General features: G+C 39.8%; 1 protein-coding gene across 1 annotated transcript in view; it reads left to right on the top strand.

The window, feature by feature from the left end:
- LOC126382073 (neuroligin-4, Y-linked-like) overlaps positions 1-20017 on the top strand; it is a 114231-nt gene that overhangs the window by 73984 nt on the left and 20230 nt on the right. The window contains exons 2-3 of the mRNA XM_050031788.1: positions 277-801; positions 1494-1711. Coding sequence (XP_049887745.1) covers positions 437-801; positions 1494-1711 — 583 coding nt within the window. The 5' untranslated portion in view covers positions 277-436. The remainder of the gene's footprint in view (positions 1-276; positions 802-1493; positions 1712-20017) is intronic.

The following is a 20017-nucleotide window of genomic DNA, read 5'->3' as shown; positions in this document are numbered from 1 at the left end:
AAATCGAATTCAGCGGTTCGAATCAAAATGTTTCTCTTAATAAAATCATTAACTCTATTCGGGTAAACACAACTTGGCGTTTAAAATGTATGCGAAATTACGAAACATTTATGCACATAATATTAATTTGAAATTGCAAGCATTTTAATATAAAAATGCATACCTTTTAATGACTTTTACAGTGCTACATTTTTTCGACCGAAAAACTGTTATTCCTTTTCCCAACGCACGCAACGAAACAAAGTGAACTAAAAACATTATTTTTCATTTTCACAGGTACAAAAATGGCTGTGAATAGTAATTACCTGGCAACGCGCTGCTAAAACCCTGGAAGAAAAAACACAAAATGGCATAGAAACAGATCCGATGAAATTGGAACAAGATACAAAAGAGACCGAATAGAGAAATGGGTCCGCAAAGGTGATATTCACTGAAAATGGCCGCCGATAGACTGCCACTACACCTCTGTAACTCAATAAAACAGTACTGGCTGGAAATAGAAACGAACATACGCAGAATTCAAACGGAGAACCTTTTAGATTTTAAAAAGAAATTACATTTAAATATAGGAGTGAAGGAAAAAGTGAAATTAGTGTTACTGTTAGTGTTGTTGTTGACTGAGAACACGAGTGGTAACAGCTTTACGGGTAGCAGGAACTCTATGTTAAGAACTCGAGTTATTGGTACTAGGTACGGCAAGTTGCAAGGTGTAATCCTGCCAATGGATCAGCATAAATATTTGAAGCCGGTGGAAGCATACCTAGGAGTTCCATACGCGACGCCTCCTACTGGCTCCAACAGGTATGTTTTATTCTATTTTATGCTCTGTCAGTTTGTTTATTCAACGCGCAGCTGGGTCACATGTTTCAATAGATAAGACAGATGCTTACTACGGGAGTCGACGTTGTGAAAAATTCACTGTTTCAAACCACAAACTCGGTGTAACTGGCAGCTCGCTGGGATAGAATATTTTCTAATTCACTCTATTCAGATTTGTTGTCCCAGTTCCGTGTACGGCGCGCCATTTTGCATGCAGTTTTGTTTCTTGACAAAACGTCAGTTTTACACACCTACAGAATCGAAATTCAAAAGATATGTAATAAGATTTATATTGAAATGACATAATGTTTACACACCGTTTTATTTTAAGAAAGGAATAATCTATTTTTTCTCATAAGGACAGATTCTTAAAAGAACAGATTCTCAAGCAGAAAAAGAGAAATGGTGTATGACTGTGTTTGGTGTAGTGTGGTAGAGTATGATGTAAGTTCAAATAGAAATAGACCCGGACCAATAAATGGTCATTTCTATTTGAAGTCTGAAGACAATATTTAGTTATCAAAAATATATTGAAACGTAACAATATTATTATTATGAAACTTAAGCTTATCGGTAAAAGTTTTTGAAAACAATAATTCTTGATGCAAATCAATATTGTAGATAAGAATCTAGACACTTAACTCCCAATAATGACACCAAACATTTGCCCCAAGGTTCGCCCCAACTCGCGCACCAGCTCCCTGGGACGATATAAAGACCGTCGATCAGATGGGTCCAGTTTGTCCCCAACGCTTGCCAGACATCTCCAACGAAACGTTGGCTTTGGAGAGAATGCCCAAAGGTCGACTTGAGTACTTAAGGAGGCTGCTACCAAGACTGAAGAACCAGAGCGAAGATTGCTTATATATGAATATCTACACTCCTGTTCAAGGTAAGTTCCGTATATACCTACTTATAGAATCCTGGCAGTCTTTTGTCCATATTATATACATATATATTTTGTTTGTTTTGTTAGTTATGTCATGTTGTAAGTTGTGTTATGTAGTTATGTTTTGTAACTGTCAGTACTATTCAGGAGTCCTAGGCTTTGGCTTTGTAATATACTACTCTGGGCGCCATCCCACTTGCGTCAGATAGAGTACTGCGGGGCGGAATGCAAGAGGGAAACCACTGCCCTATTATTCCCTAAAAAACTAACATGGAAAATGCTGCATCGACAAGAGCGTGGCTCTTTAATTGATGTTGATGATGTATGTTATGAGTATGAATGTGGATAGATATATGGGACGACCCAAGAAGGTATGGTTATATTGTGTAAGAAAGGATACGTGTGAAAGGTGTAAATACTGAGATGACATCTGACAGAAATGAATGGAAGAGGAATACATGTATTGTTATGCCGACCCCAGTTAGAGTGGGATAATGTTCTAAGTTTTTTGTCCATACAAAAAGGACAACGAAGGCTGATTCACCTGATTGTCTGAAGAAGAAAAATAATTCAGTGCTACGGATGGAAAGTCAAGACAGTGGTTCGGGATACTAGTCAAAACCTCTTCACCAACTATGTACCTCCTTTTTATCGATAAGGAAAGACCAGTGCTCAGTAGTAGCACTTATATAGGCAAGGCTACAAAAGCTGATAGACGGATTGCCTACTAACTTACCTCCTCCACCAGCCGAAACACCACTCCATATATCGCGGCCTTAAAGTGATCCCACGTAAGGGCCTTTTGGAAAAAATACATTAGATTTATATTAACAAAACTTGGCAATAGACAGGCTAGTATCAATCTAGGTAAAAATCATGATCTTAATTTTTACTCGGAATAAAATGAATTATTTATTTGTTTATTTATTTCAAATTGGGAAACAAACAGCTTAAATAACAATTTGTAAAATGCAAGTAGTTTGTACATTAGCCAATGAAGTCTCCACTTACATCTAATACATGCATCTCTGAGAAGCAAAAAAATAAATTAAAATAATTCGAGGTTTTGATAATGAAAATCAAAGAGAATAAATTGATCAAAAAGGCGCTTAGGTTTTTTTCAGTATAAGGCAGCGATATACGTATAATGCCACATAATTATACCCTCTTTGGTAAATAAGGAAGTAACTTAACTGCGAGTGAGGAAATAAATAATTGGCTGTTACAAGTATGATTTGTTTATGTTATGATTGTAGGATAATTACCTGCAATCTATTTCGCTGTATAATAAAGTCACTTTAATATTGAAGCATAATTTCCTTCGTTTTGTTTATATTGCGTGACAGACGCGGCCTTGCTTGCTACGAGAATAACTATTATTATTTTCTAAGCCTACAATTTTTCACTTAATACACTTTTTATTGATGTCACATAGCCTTTGAACAAAGGACTTTTATTTACAAATTCGCTCAGGTCAAGTATAACTTGTCACTATTTATCTTTGTGACTAATTATTCATGATTAGCTTCACAACTACATAGCTAGGTCATCAATAAATATTAAAGAGATCGATTATATTAACGGTAAGGTCGCCCTTAGTGAGAAAAACATAATTATTATAAGCTCACGACTATATCCTGATTGGGATAGTCAGAGGTACATCCCTCGTAAGATGAACTAAGTACTCACACCTCACAGAAGTTTCTGTTAAACCTGCGTGATAGACAGAGTACCCCACCGCCGACTATAATGGTCGAGCCAACTGTATTAGTGAAAACTGCACTTCAGACAAATTAATAACTTATTGGTGCAAATCCGATCCCGGGGTTCGTGTGAGAAGCAAGCCAGTCAACCACAAGACCACAGTGACTATTCTTAAATGGGTACAATCGGTTAAAAAATCAAATGACACAGTGGGAGCTATTAAGCTTTTCTGTCACGCTAGAAATTTCAATATTCCAAGAAGTACTGAAAACAAAAACAGGTATTATACCACACCACACCACCACACCTGCCACACCTGTGACCTAGGGGCTTATCATCACCAGCCCATTAACGTCTCCACTGCTGGGGCACGGGCCTTTCCTATGGATGGATAGGGAGATCGGGCCTTAAACCACCACGCGGGCCAAGTGCGGATTGGTGGTTATTAACGACTGCTAATGCAGCCGGGACCAACGGCTTAACTTGCCTTCCGAAGAACGGAAGAGCTCCAGATGAAAACTTTTTTTTTTGTGGTCACCCATCCTATGACCGGCTTTTGCGAAAGTTGCTTAACTTCAACAATCGCAGACCAAGCGCATTTACCGTTGCGCCACCGAGCTCCTCGTGTGGCCTAGGGGCTCACATACCCTAATTACGGCCCTGAGGTACCAACAGGGAGTGTTTGAATCATAATTTATGTTTGCGCGGTCCTTAAACTGTGCAGCAGAAATTCAAGCTCAAACGTTATCTTTGACACTTGCTGTGTCACGTCAAATTCAATTCCTGTGCTCGTCTCTCGACACTCGATCCCGGCAGAGGACAAAGCATTCACCTAACAAGGAAAGACGCTAAAATACGACAACGTTCGTAAGACCCCCTACAAATAGATTGGAAAGGTTTTTGACGATTAAATCCCTTAAACTCACGCCAAATTAAAAAAAAAAAGAAAAATGGAAATGAAAACAAAAGGTGATGATGAAAAGAACTCTAAACAGACTTTGATGAGAGTCGTAGAATAGAAAGTGATGTGCCAGGGTCGTAGTAAGTGGACAGCCGTGGTCTTCCTATCTTTACGGGAAACAAACGTGATATTATGTTTATAACTTATGCTCGTAACTTGTACTGGAGTGAGCAGAGCCACAATCCTCCTGAAGATAACTTGAAGACACAGTCGATATTAGAGTTTTAGCTAAAATCACATCTAATCCTAATATACTTTCAGCACTAGGCCAAACACGGTGCCTAGACTATAGGAAATATTGTAGAAGGTCCATCACGTGGCATTGCGTGACAAAATCTATAAAACGCGCGTGACAACGCCGCTGCGAGAACGCTCTCATACATTGACATACATTTGATTTCACCGCTCACCGTTTCGCACAACTTGCGTCTCCCTTAACATCAAATTTTATTGGCAATAAAAATTACGTCAAGTCACACTACACAGCAAAATATAAAATTATACAGTTTTTACACTACACTTAAAGTTCTGTGAAACTATAAAATGTCTGCTCAACAATCCTCTTTTTGAGTATTTTTAAAGTTTGAGGAGTTAATTGTACAGGATGGCTGAAGAAAGATCTACTCTGACCCGGCGTGCGTGTATGAAACGATTGATGAACGTGGAGGGAGCAAGAGAAGTGTGTCAAGATCAAAGCAAATGTAATTCGATAGTCTCTCCTTACCAAGGTGGGAAATGTATGTGGCTGAAGTAATGTATTCAAAACCGTAAATAATTGCTAAACCTACAGGGGAGTGGTTCTGATAGCCAAGTCCCGCTATCTTATATGTCGTTTTGAACGTCAACCTTCGGGCCACCCTTTATACTCCCTGTCTTCTTATTCCAAGCTCTAAGTAACAAGGACAATGCATTTAGTTAACAAGGTTGAGTGAAGTACGACACTGTTAATAGGATCCTCTAAAGACAGATTGAATGGGTGACACCGTGTCGAGCGTGCTTTGTCTTCAACTATCTAATTACTACCACTAGGCAGTCAGATAAGCTCGATACTTGGGCCAATTATTATTCAAATTCAAATTTAAAAGTATATCTTTATTCAATTGGTAACATAATTACACTTTGAATCGTCAATTTTTAAATAACGAACGTCTCATCCGCCTAAAACTACTGCATATAGATACCATCGGATTTTTTGTTAATTTATACCTGTCATTTTCTTATCCGGCGAAGAGGAAAGGGAAGGATGATTTACAACTGTTAATTTTAAAATGAAAGAGTGATGGAATGAATTACCCGGGACGTGTGTTGTCGGGTTGTTGGCCGATGTAATTGTTTCAAGAAGGATTTTTTTAGATTTTTGCCTCAAATGAACGTGTGTTCCATAATTGTATGCCTGTCAATCACTCGTCCCTTTCTTTTTCAGTGGTTTAGAAAATGACTGGGATAACTTAAAAAAAATAGATGGTGTCCACAGGAACTAGCACCAAAGTAGACGTTAAGTACCAATGAATATAACCGTAGCGACAGTTCATTCGATGCCGGAATGTAGGACACGAAAACTTACGCCTGTAATCCTTACTGGAGTTGGCAGAGCCTCAGAGAAATTATCCTCGAACAAACATAAAAAAAGAAAAATATACGGTCGAATTGAGAACCTCCTCGGTTTTTGAAGTCGGTAAAAATGCGACGAAAACATGGTGCTTGTTTAGCTATACATTCGTACACAGTGGTATATATACATTCAATAAAATCGTGTCAAATTAAGACTCGGATTGACTTGTTTTACTGCGAAAATTGAAATATATTTATACTATGATAACATGGACAATGTCTTTACTTATTAGAAATATGATGTTCCAACATTCTTTTTTCTCTTTGAGCAACTAGTTTTGCAACTTTTTATCACATTTAAGTTTATATCGCATTTCCCCGTGTTACCAGTTCGGCGCCTAATCGCGCACTGAGGTAAAGTACTGTCAACGTCGCTACAATAACTTTGCGTCCCACTTTTTGAGCGCTGATGTTCAATTTACGGTAGTAGTAAATCTATGAGACACACCCACAGCTCTAAAATGCACAAGTCCGCATGTCGCCTGTTAACTCACGTCGACGTGTGGAGCGGCCGCACTTAGATATTTCTGTCTGGACTCTGGACCGCTACATCGATTTTACCCACTGTTCTTTGCGTAGTAACACAAGTGCTAATTGTGGTTGCTCGATACCAAAGACACCCACACGCGTCAGACAGAGTACTGCGGGGCGGAAGGCAAGAGAAAAACCACAGCCATATTTTTCCCTAAATAGTAGCACTGAGAATGCTACACCGACAAGAGCGTGGCTCTTAAATTAGTGATGATGATGATACGAAAGAAGCAGTGTCGAAATTTTTATAATCATTTAATAATTATGATTGTTTTGTGTATATTGTTGTCTATAATAAGAACACGTATTTGAAACACAACTTGCACCTATTTTTGATACGATGTCCTTAAAGGGGGATAAAAATTAGGCCTAGATTCCAGCAAAGCGGATTAGAGATAAGGGGGGTTAAAAAGGCCACATCGAAGCAATTCATCTAAGACAGCAATATAGCAATTTTGACACTTGCGCATATAAAAGTATGTGCGCAGTACAAACAAATGTCAAATAGCAATATTGGTTTCTTAGATAAATTGCTTCGATGTGACTATTTTAACCCCCAAAGTTTTTGTGGAGTTTGGCCTGTAAGGAATTTACCTAAAGCGTAGCTTAAAACCTCCAGTGTCCATTAAAGCTAAATCAAAAGTATATATTTCTTATTACGATACTAATAAGCTTAGAATCATCAACCTCACAACGACCTCCGTGGTCAGTGGTTTGGTGGGGCCATTACAAAAATCTCATTGTGATCGCTAGTTTGGACATTGCAGGCTGATCATCTGATTGTCCAGAAGTAAAATGATCCGCGCTTACTAATATAAGCACGTAGTCGTCACTTGACTGCCCCTAAAACCAAAAAGGTAATGTCTTTAAAAAATACTTTTACTTTTGATGTCCATTATTTTTCTCTTACCACGCATCTGTGTTCAGTTCAATGGGCTCAAGTCAGGGTGAGGCTTATGACGTCAGAATAGCACAGACGATTAGCTTCCTGTATATCATTTTCTAACGGAAAAGATTGCGGCTTGCGAAGCTTTTGTTTTTTTCTGGGGACGATAGATTTTTCTATTGCTTGGTAATCTTAGGCCACGCTTCTGATTTATTTCTATACATAGACAAGATCATGGCTATTTCCGTGGGCGTATAACGGCTTCCGTGGTCCTTAAGCTGAGCGTTGGGCTCACGATCCCGGTGGGGACATATTACAAAAATCACTTTGTGATCCCTAGTTTGGTTAGAACATTAAGCCGTTACAAGAAGGCACGTTAAGCCGTTGGTCCCGGTTACTACCTACTGATGTATGTACGTAGTCGTTACATGAATCATGTCAGGGCCCTATGGCGGCTCAATAATAACCATGACACCAGGGTTGATGGGGTTGCTAATCTACCTCACAACCGACACGATATAAGAAGAAGATATGAAAGGAATTCGTTTGAAGCAAAATTTGAATACTTTAATTTCTTCGATTAAATGCAATACTAAGGTGACTTTCTATGTTCCAAAGCAAGTACGACTGTGACTTTATAAAAATAGAACGCCAAGTAAATAGCTACTTGTTCACGATAGGTTTATTAAAGTACCTCATTTCCATACCTCAATTCGATATAAAGAATGCAAAAACTAAAACCCAGTAAAACGTTCCGTTTCAAAGAAAGAATGTTTCATTTCTGATTTCATTGGAATTGCATCGATTTTATGAAAAGCAAGACTAAACCTAAGCTAAAGTTTCCAGTTTTTTTGAGCAAACTTATTCAGTACTACAATATGACAGCAATAGTTCGGTGACAAAAAACGAATCCTATGACCGGCCTTTGCGAAAGTTGCTTAACTTCAACAAATCGCAGACCGAGCGCGTTTACCGCTGCGCCACCGAGCTCATCAACGTTCCATATAAACATCATAATAAATTATGATTACCAAATCACTTTCTTGTAAAATAAAATTAACTACTTAGATTTAACTTTCAAACGTCTTCAAGCTTTACGTGCAGACAATAATATTTTTACAGCACTATTATGATCGATACGAATAACTACCTCTATAAACGCTTCTGTATACATTTTATTGCATCAGAACTGCTCAATAAAGCCATCTACAAACAGAATAAACTAAGCCGTTGTAAGTTTTAATCATCATCAACAGCCTATATACGTCCCAATGCTGGGCACAGGCCACCCCTCAATCAACCGGAGGGGGTATGGAGCATACTCCACCACGCTGCTCCACTGCGGGTTGGTGGAGGTGTTTTTACAGCTAATAGCCGGGACCAACGGCTTAACGTGCCCTCCGAAGCACGGAATCATCTTAGTTTTTCGGACAATCAGGTGATTCAAGCCTGAAAAGTCCTTACCAAACAAAGGACAGTCTCACAAAGTGATTTCGACAATGTCCCCATCGGGAATCGAACCCGGACCTCCAGATCGTGAGCCTAACGCTCTAACCACTAGACCACGGAGGCTGTGCTGTGTAAGTTTTAATATTTCTTGTCAATAGGATCATTCTTGATAGGAAATGGAACGTCGACCACGCGATCACGAACCTTTGAAAGGCGAAAATTTTAATCATCGTTACAATAGGCCCCTGGATAGTTTTGTCAGGGATGATAGTTCCCTTTGTGTAACCCCAACAATGGTACATTGAACCCTACTCAAACATCTGCGTTGTCGCTAGCAACTCATCTTCCGATTCCATTTCTCCCTCATTCATCTCGTAACTCGTACGCTTGGTGTGTTCTTCTTGTTTTCGTTGTAATTTTTCTTTGATATTATTCCATAATGAGGTAGCTTAGTTTTTTTTTTTATTGACGTGACTTATTGTAGATTTGCCGCAGATGGCATTAACTACTTGGCCGGACAAATGGGGAGCGCTGAAGGCTCTCACGCGGTACAACGTTTAAGACAACAGGCCTGAGGGTGCCCAGTTGGGCGCGAACCTCGGCTCAGGGCGTCGTCTGAGAGGAAAAATATTAGAAAGAATTAATCGATCCTAGTGGGTTGATAGCGATAAGCGCTGAATGAGGGAAATTGTCGACCACGCCGGCGGGGTCGGTATCGGGGTCCAGTTGCAACAACAATTAACTCTCACTGTGAGATTGCAAGTCCGAATTCTCGGCCTAAATACCAATGATTTCCCAATTCATATTTGGATCATAAATAAGGAAAACATTTTGAGGAAACCCACATTCCCGAGAAATGCGTTTTGGAGGTACGTGACCAGCATTAGGCTGGTATTCCCCTCGCGAAGTGGAAGGTCAGAAAAGCAGTCGCTTCTGTAAAAAACTGGCCCTGTAAAATCTTCATCCGTGCCCTCTAAAGCACGGGTGAATAGCCTGTAGTGTCCTAACCAAACTAGGGATAACAAAGTGATTTATTTTGTCCTCACCGGGATTCAAACCCGAGACCTCCAAATTGCGTAGTCTCCTAGGTCGAAGATAAATTATGACATTATGTATAATATTTTGTCTATTTAACTTTTTATGAATTTTAATAAAGAAAAATGTAATAATAACTACGATATTTTATCACGTTTTCCTATGATGTAATAGGTTACTTTTTTACACAAATTCCATAGTCCAAAGGCCATGGACTATAGGGCATGGTCATAATCCTGTGGGGGATTTACATTCTGTTTTTTATTATTATTATTTCTGAATAAATTATTTTCCTCGTGTTAATGATTTAAAAGAGAAGAGAAGAAAAGAGAAAGAGGTTGGTTGAGGCGGTTACTCCACCGACAAGAGCGCAGCTCTTAAATAGAGAGAGAGAATGATTTAAAATTCCATAGTTATTTCGTGTTTTGACGTAAACTGATTTGACTAGTTGGAAACTACCCTATTTTTATTAGTCACGTGCAAAAAAGAAATACTGAGAAAATTAAGTAAATAGCAAATCACATTCGTAACCACAATCATTTTCCTCAAGAAATGTATACAATTCACAAAGTATCGAGTGTCAATGTCTAATTGGCATGACAAGAGAATTCTGCAAACATATCAGGTTCCAGAACAAGCCTGGTGTGTTTTCACAACAGTCTTCTTTCTGAGAACGTTGTGCTGTACTAGTTACATATAAATGAAAGTTGCATAACTTTTTTTTGACGTGACTTATTATATATAGATTTGCCGCAGATGGCAACTACTTGACCGAACAAATGGGGAGCAGTACCGGGTGAGAGCCTTCAGCGCTCCCCATTTGTCCGGCCAAGTAGTTAATGCCATCTGCGGCAAATCTACAATAAGTCACGTCAAAACAAAATAGAGATAATAATAAAACCAGCTGAAGATAACTAGTTTGAACTGGCTTAAAACAGATTTGAAGCAACTCCCTAAGCTTAAACTTTAAGAATATTAAGAAACTCGAATCTGTTTAATAACACAGCTGTGAGATTGCGTCGTTTGTTCATGTACAGTGACGTCTCATGTTTTATTCTTCATCTTTACTTTACGACTTTGTACTAAGCTACTAAGTTTGCGCGCTTCAGAGCACTAAAACTCTGTAACACAAACTACCGAAATGTTTAATCAAATAGTTCTGAAATGATAATACTACAAGACTTGAGAAGTAAGTTGTTGTTTTGACGCTATTACGTTGTGCTAAGCTGGTTTACAGTGCAATCCTATCTTAAAATATTAATATTAACACGTTCAACGCCACGCGGCCCACAGGTGGGCCAAACAAGAATTAATTCTCTTTCAGGCCAAAGCAAAGTCATGATTTCAGTCATTTTTTACAATGTTGTATTATGGTTCTAATCGTTGAGAAATATTTATTATATTATGTTTATTTTCACTATTCCATTTTATTCGACAGGCAACAAGAAGGAGGCTTTTTAATTATTTTTTTGACTCCCACAACTGAGCACCCTCGCCTGTCTTAAATTTTGTACCGAGTGAGAGCCTATAGAGTTTCTTATTTGTCCGCCCAAGTAGTTAATGCCATTTGCGGCAAATCTTCAATGAGTCAAAAAGAAGGGAAGAAAAATGTTAAGTTCTTCAATATTCTAAAACGTTGCATAATCGGAGTAATTCTTACCCTAATGTATCATACCCCTAAATTGTCTTACAAACAAATGTTTACACGACATATTTTCTCTAAGTAAACATGCTTTTGCAACACGCAATTTTCCAGCAGAATAATTAGGCCTTTAAATATGAAACAACTAATTTTTAGTCATAGAACATACATAAACTTCACTCACATTTTAAGACGAGTTTAGCAAAGACTATGGAATTCCTCTCTCGCTTCCTCCATAGTCATAAAACGTTTCGTACATGCACAACAGTTCAAAATAGATCGTACTAAATCGTTTTTAGGGTCATCACCAATATAGGCGATGTGCATCCTTCTGAGTCTCCCTCTGCCAGCCCTACCAACAAACTTCTGCTTATACATATAGGTACCTCTTTCGTAATCATTTCATCGTTTAACGTATATTCTTGGTCTTCTTTTGCCAGCTCTACTTCGCCTTATACATATACCCATATTTTTTTTTTGAAAAGTATTTATTTATCATCATAATCATCTTGTGTCTTTTATAGTATAAATCATCGTTTTTGGTGCGCCTTTGTGGTTTTATTGGAAATTCGTTGGTGTCCGATGACCACATTTTGCACTCCTAAGAAAATTTGAAAATAAACCAGTTAGCGAGAGTTTCTAATCCAAATTTCTGTATTCTCGATTTTTCTATGGTTACAGTAAAAAAGTAAGGCGGAAAAGGCAAATGAACAACTGATTTGCATTATCTTCTAATTTCAAAATAATTTGAATTTAGAATTCCTTAATAAACACAAGATATTGAACTTTAGGCTAGCCAGTATTATAAAATGGCAATTTCATATAAACCCTTATTATTATGAAGTTTTGATAATAACTAAATACTGTTTTAAGTTCAGTCTATTCAATGCGGTTATTGCACATAATTTAATTCACAAGAGACCATTATATCTGATTTCCTGTTTCGTCTATTGTTCTGTTTCGTTCACTTGTCTGTTTGTGTTTAAACTTCTGAATGTTGAAATGGGTTGCGGTTACTATTTCCTGGTTATTACGTCGAGCTTTTAAACAGCTGGAATGCTATTCGTTACAACGTTAGCATTCGTGACTGGGATGTTATTATTACAATGTTTAATACACTGACTGGTTTCTGGGAGAGAATAAAAACACATTCGGCGGCTTGTCTTTCCAGCCATGTCGTAATACCCGACAGAGGGTTTGTGTCTTTTATAATGAGATAACGACCTCGGTGGTCTAGTGGTTGAGCGTTGGGCTTACGATTCGGAGGTCCCGGATTCGAATCCCGGTGGGGACATATCACAAAAATCATTTTGTGATCCCTAGTTTACCTGCCTGATCACCTGAATGTCCAAAAAGTAAGATGATCCGTGCTTCGGAAGGCACGTTAAGCCGTTGGTCCCGGTTACTACTTACTGATGTAAGTGAGTAGTCGTTACATGAGCCATTTCAGGGGCCTTTGGCGGTTCAATAGTAACCCTGATACCAGGATTGATGGGGTTGGTAATCCACCTCACAACCCACACGATAGAAGATATAATGAGATGAACAACGTTATGGGTGATAAGATGATTCCTTGTCACCGTAAGGTTTATCATATCCATCTTAGGACTTATCAACAGTGGCTGCAATCTTTTGCTTCACCGCAAACCGCGTATATGGATTACTTCGAACATACGTTCCTTATAGTACCATTGACTTATTTTTATCTAACACAATGATGGATTGATTGATTGTTGGAGGGATTGTGTCCTCTAACATGATGGACTAATGTTATGGGCGATAGGCTGATCCCTTGTCACCATAAGGTTCATCATATCCATCTTTGGATTTCGTATCAACGGTGGCTGCAGGTTGTCTTTGATTACTTGTGGCTCTGCCCACCCCATTGGGGATTGCGGGCGTGAATTTATGTATGTATGTACAATGATGGATTTTCTAGGCGACGTTCCTCAAAAACAGTATAGATGGCGCTGTACAGATTTTCCTTCGCTTAACCTTCTAATGTAATGGATAACAGACATATGCATCTTTTATCTTTGTTTTTGTGTATAAATGACGACAATTTTCACTACACCTAGGCACAATGACATCTTCCACCCATTATTATTCTGATCAAAATAAAGATTAGCAATATAGGTAGCAACATAATTCTATACATAATTTGATCCAAATATCAAGCAACAATTATTTTTATTATGTTTCTGCCATTAAATTTTATTTTGGATTTATTACATATGAGAGCGGGGGGAGGCACAGAGGCACGTCAGTTAAACACACTGGTCAGCGTCACACTGCTTTATTCCAAAATAAAAGTAAACTACCTTCTAATACACAACAACCCCTTCCCCTTATAGTTAAAAAACAAGTTACAAATACAAGGTTATAAACAGGTATATATTTTTTTTAAACTAAAACAGATTCTTAAAATTAAAAAGCGACCGCGATTGTTCAGGGCTAGACCCAAGATCAGGCTCAGGGGCATCGAGCTGAGTAGTGCTGTAGCTGTCCTCCGTTCCTGTCGTTGGCGAATATGAATAAGTAGGTGTCAGCTCGCGCCGCCGGTAGTTCACGGCCATCGGCTGCTCGGTAGGGGTTGCTGAGCCGCTGGTCTCGCAACTCCTCATCTCTTCCTCTCCCACTGGTGCAGACTGTGGTGGCGGCGGGGAAAAACTGCCCTCTGCAGCCCCTAGTGGTACTAAGTCGGTGGTCTCGGCCGCTGCTGGCTGCAAATCTGGGACAGCATCTGGGTCCCAGTTGGTGGTATCCCTTTCCACCGATACTCTTTTCCTAATTTGATCGATGTGTCTTGTGACCTCACTGTTCAAGCTTGGTACATACACAACATATAGTACTGATCCAATCTTCTTTTTGATGTTGCCCTCAATCCATATATATTTTTTATTATTTATGTGTTTCGTTATCCACACAGCTTCGTTAACCCTCATGTCCGATCTTAGGTTGCCTTTATATTGTCTAGCTTGTAAGCACTGTTTACGCATCACAGTTTGAGATAGGTCAGTGGGTTGGGGTGGTGACGTGACCGTTGGACGTAATAAGTCTAATCTAGAGCGTAAGGGTCTACCGTAAACTAATTCGGAAGGCGTCTTCTCGGTGGTGCTATTTCTCGAGTTTCGGTAATCAAATAAGAATTTTGCCACTTGTTCCGGCAAAAGCTTTTTGTCGTTATTATTCAAGATCACGGCCTTAAGCCCCTTTTTAACTATTTTAACCATGCTTTCGGCTTGTCCGTTACTGGACGGATGATACGCAGGGGAATACACGTGATTAATTCCGTTTAGATCGCAAAATTCACTAAACTCGTGTGATGTGAATGAAGTACCGTTATCGCTCACTAATGTATGCGGTATACCCACCCGAGACATATAGTCACATAATTTACTAATTACTGCTTTCGAACCGTACGAACCCGACATGATGTAACACTCCACCCATTTACTGTACGCGTCAACTATGATTAGAAACATTTGATTATTAAAAGGACCTAAGAAATCAAGATGAATTCGATAAAAAGGCTGTGGCGGGTGCGGCCAGGAAGCAAGCGGTGCGTGCGGCGGGGCGGGCCGGAGCGCGGCGCACACGGGGCACTGCGCCGCCACGTTCTCCAAGGTCGCATCAATGCCTGGAAACCATAACCTTTTACGCGCTTCCGCCTTCATCTTTATTATTCCAAAATGCGAACTATGTAATTCTTTACAAATTGTTTCTCGTAGTGCTATTGGTATTACCACTTTATGGCCCCGCATTAAATATCCGTTTTCAACTGACAACTGTAACCGGCAGTTGTGGTATGGTTTAAGTTCGGGATCGGATACTTTCCGTGGCCAACCGTTGCTTACGTGATAGATTACTTTTGTTAATAATGGGTCGCTGTCCGTTTGACGGCGCAGTTCGTGTGACGTCACCGGCAAGTCTCCCTCCACGATGAAGTTAACGTAAGCGGCGGTGTCCAGCTGACTGAACCGGTCCGAGCGCTCCCCCTCCCCCGCGCTGCGCGTCCCTTGCTCCTGCGCATCGCCAGTTGATAATGATGCGCGTGACAAATAATCTGCGCTGTTATCACTACTGCGAATATATTCTATCGTGTAGTTATATGCCGATAGAAATATCGCATACCTCTGGAGCCTATTTGCGGACACTTCGGGAATGCCACGATGGGGGCCGAATATTGTAAGCAACGGCTTATGATCGGTGCGCAATACAAAAGGTACTGAGCGGCCGTATAAATATTGATGATAACGGCGCACTCCGAATATAATTGCTGTCGCTTCCCTTTGTATCTGCGCGTATTTTTTTTCAGCCGCGGAGAGAGTACGTGACGCATAAGATACGGGTCTTTCTACATTATCCCTACCAATCTGCGAAAGTACTGCTCCCAACCCCGTCGGAGATGCATCAACAGTTAAGATCAAAGTCGCTTCGGGGTCAAAATGTGCCAGTACATTATCCGAGGCTAGCATTCTTTTAATTGTCTTAAAACTTTCTTCATGCTGAGCGGTCCATTCCCAGGTAACCTTTTTATGCAGTAATTCGTACATTGGACTTAATATAGATGACGCGTCGGGCACAAAATTGCGATAATAGTTTGTTAATCCCAAGAAAGACTGTAACTGGGTGACGTTTTGTGGCTTGGGAGCATTTATTATAGCTTTAATTTTATCTGTTGACTTCCTAATTCCATTTCTATCGATAATGTGGCCTAAATATGATATTTCGTGTTTGAAGAACTCGCACTTACTTTCCTGTATAGTTAAGCCGGAGTCTTCTAAACGTTGTAATACGTTGCGTAATCGTTGTTTATGCTCATCTTTACTTCTACCCGTTATCAACACGTCATCAAGGAAACACACCACTCCCTCTAGACCCGCCAGCACGCATTCCATTGCACGCTGGAAGATGGCTGGCGCTGATGATAGGCCGAAAACCAACCTTGTAAACTTAAATAGGCCCCGATGTGTGTTAATGACGGTCAGGTTCTGTGATGATTCTTTTAGTTTAATTTGGTTATATGCCATTGAAAGATCTATCTTACTGAACTGAACTCCCCCGTTAAGCTTAGCAAACAATTCGTTTATAGTTGGTAGCGGATATTTCTCGACTAGTAACTGTTTATTAATTGTTACTGAGTAATCTGCACAGAGTCGTAAGCCACCATTTTTTTTTATAACAGGTACAATGGGGGAGGCGTATTCGGCATGTTCCACGGGCTTAAGTATGCCTAACTGTACTAGGCGATCTAGTTCCGAGTTTATTTTGTCTTTTAAGGCGAACGGTACCTGTCTAGCTTTGAAAAACAATGGCTTGGAATCCTGTTTTAGATGTAATTCTGCAGAATATTTATTAAATTCCCCTAGCTCCCCTGAAAACACCTTTGGAAATTCAGCAACTAAATTCGACACTAAAAAACTATCCTGAGAACAAATTGTGTTGATAACAGGCACTAATTCCAAGTTAAACATGTGGATAAAATCACGACCTAGAAGTGAGGTACTGCCATTACGAACTACATACAAGTCTATTGTTCGACTGTTATTTTTATAAGTAATGGGTAGTTGTAAAACACCGCAGGTTTCGATTTTATCGCCGGTAAAACTAACTAATTTTTTATTTGCGATTGATAACGGTACCTCATTATAATGACAAGTATAAACTTTTTCCGGAATCAAACTGACGGCCGACCCGCTATCAATTTGGAATTCGAGTAATAGTCCGCCGACAACAACACGCTCCGTCATCGGATTCCCTTTAACACATTTAATGTTACAAACCGACTCACCGTCGTCCTCCGCATCCCACTGACCTTCCTCGACGCATTTCACTTTATTATCACTATCTGTCGTGCACATTTTACGCAAATGACCCTTCATATTGCACTTTTTGCATTTATAATTTTTAAAACGGCACTGTATTGCTTTATGATTGCTGTAACCGCACACACTGCATTTTTCCTTGTTGGAAATCGCGAACACGAGATCCCTGTTAGCTGCGGCCGCGGCGGTGCCGCTGCCGGCTGCCCCCGCCACGGCGGCCCGGCGCGCGCACCGCACGCTCTCCGCCATGTCTACCGCCTTCGCTAACGTTAGCTCGCTCTGGTTTTGAGCAAACAACTTGTCTCGCTCATGTCCCGCTGCCATGCCCATCAAGAACCTATCTAATAGGGCCTCTTCCAGATTCTTAAAACCACAGTGTGCCGATAGTCCTCTCAACCTCGCTGCCCATTGAGTGTGACTTTCACCCGGCCTTTGTGTTGCCGAATAAAATGTAAACTTTTCTGCGAACCCGACCCGTTTGGGAGTGAAATGGTCGTCCAACAGTTTCAAAATTCTCTCATAGTCTAATTCTTCTACATTACTCGGCAATGCCAGGTCAGTTGCCAGTTTATATGTACTCTCGCTGAGTGCGCTTAGCAGAATCGCCCTCCGCTTGACCTTCGCTTTGTCCGACTCATCGGTGACTTCGTTCGCGATAAACCACTGTGTTAAACGCGATTTATAGCTACTCCAGTGCTGTGAAAGGTGGTCGAAATTGGACAGAATGCCGAATGACACCGACGAAGGGCCTGTCCACATCACCACGGCACGACGTCGTCGCCGTGGAACGGTGCGGTGCCGTGGCGCGGCACGTTGCCGTAACGTGGGAATTTACGTTGCCGTACCGTAAAAATGTACCTCACGACACCGCAAAGTTACACACACAACAGAAGCAGAATACGTTTTGTGCGGTCCATATCTACAACGAGACTGTTATTTATTTGGTGATGAATGTACCGAAAGTTTACAAGGCACAGCAACGTGTAACTTTGCGGTGTCGTGAGGTACATTTTTACGGTACGGCAACGTAAATTCCCACGTTACGGCAACGTGCCGCGCCACGGCACCGCACCGTTCCACGGCGACGACGTCGTGCCGTGGTGATGTGGACAGGCCCTATGTCATTTTTAAAACGCGAGTCCGTTCGTCGCCACGTGTTACATATGAGAGCGGGGGGAGGCACAGAGGCACGTCAGTTAAACACACTGGTCAGCGTCACACTGCTTTATTCCAAAATAAAAGTAAACTACCTTCTAATACACAACAAATATGTATTCGAGTAATGAGAAAATAACTAATTATCACGTTTAATCTGAACAACGCCATCTAGTATATTGTTTTTGGCTAACGTAGATTGGAAACTCTCTTATTTGTATTTGACTCATGATGTAATTACTCTTATAACTATGATATCTTATATGCGAAGGGAGCGGACGGCTGGCTTTCGCGTCAACTCGTGATCGGGTGCTGCGTATGTGGACAGGCCTGCTTCTGTCACGGAGCTCATAAAACACTGTTTCTGTGATAAAGTCACATAAACTCTTTATTTTTCACTTTCCTTCCACCGACTGTAATTGGAATACCATTGTATTTAAGTCTATAAATTATGGAATACAAACTGTATTAAAAAAGAAAAGAAAAGAAAGGAAAACATGAAACAGTAGGACTAGGGCCCTGTTCTGGGAGGTTTTCTGGCCACGTCTTTCCCTCAGAGTTACAGATTCCGATGTGTTAGTAGTTTTACAGCTAGTTACATAATATATATAATTTAATTTTTTTTGACGTTCAAAAAGCGCTAACTTTGTAAGCCAATTTTGAATAATATATTTTTTGAATTTTTGAATTTGTTTTTTGCTATAGGCAACTCTAATAGTAATGGTGCTGCAATAATTAATAAATAAATAAATTATACACGGTGATAGGGCTCACCACCTATCACGTTGGTCTAACAGAAAGCTTATGGTGTGAATACTTAGACCATCTTTCGATGGTTGTATCTCTGACTGCCTCAATCGGGATATTGTCGTGGGCTTTTGTTATGTTTAGAAACATTTGCTTGCTGATTACGGTTTTGTTTCTTAAACAAAAGAGTCCTTATTTCGTTACTCTTAAAACTTAACTTTGTTTCCTTACTACATCCTACACGTAATAAAACTCCGGAACAACAAAAGTGGCTAGAGACAATATAAACATTATTCAATGAGAATAACATATTTCATTTCGGTTGGACGAAATCCAAAGGCAGACTTTATCTAGCGTGCAGGAATCTGTCATGCGAGTTACAGATAAGTAAACAAAGGTGGTTGGGTAGGGATGTGTCGTGTTTCACTAATACCGGTTTTTGTAACCGGTTATTTTAAGAAAATATTCTCGATTTAATTTTGAAATGTACCATTCTATACATATAAAAACAAGTATACAAATGTTATGCGACTTCAGAAATGGAAAATAAAATATAAATACATTTTCCATTGCATTCAAATTAAACAAGAGACTCGTAAACTGCGTTAATTCAACGGACATTTCGTTTGACATTCATTCGATTTTTTAGCGAAATTTACTGGAGAATACAAACATTGCGAAACAAATTCCAACGGAAACAAAAATTTACCTGCGTTCTACGCTGCAAAACAATTTCATGAATTATTAAATAACTAACGGG

This window comes from Pectinophora gossypiella, chromosome 3, assembly GCF_024362695.1.
Source record: "Pectinophora gossypiella chromosome 3, ilPecGoss1.1, whole genome shotgun sequence".
NCBI lineage: Eukaryota > Metazoa > Arthropoda > Insecta > Lepidoptera > Gelechiidae > Pectinophora > Pectinophora gossypiella.
The sequence above is the reverse complement of the archived record's forward strand: the minus strand, read 5'-3'. Positions and strand labels throughout refer to the sequence as shown.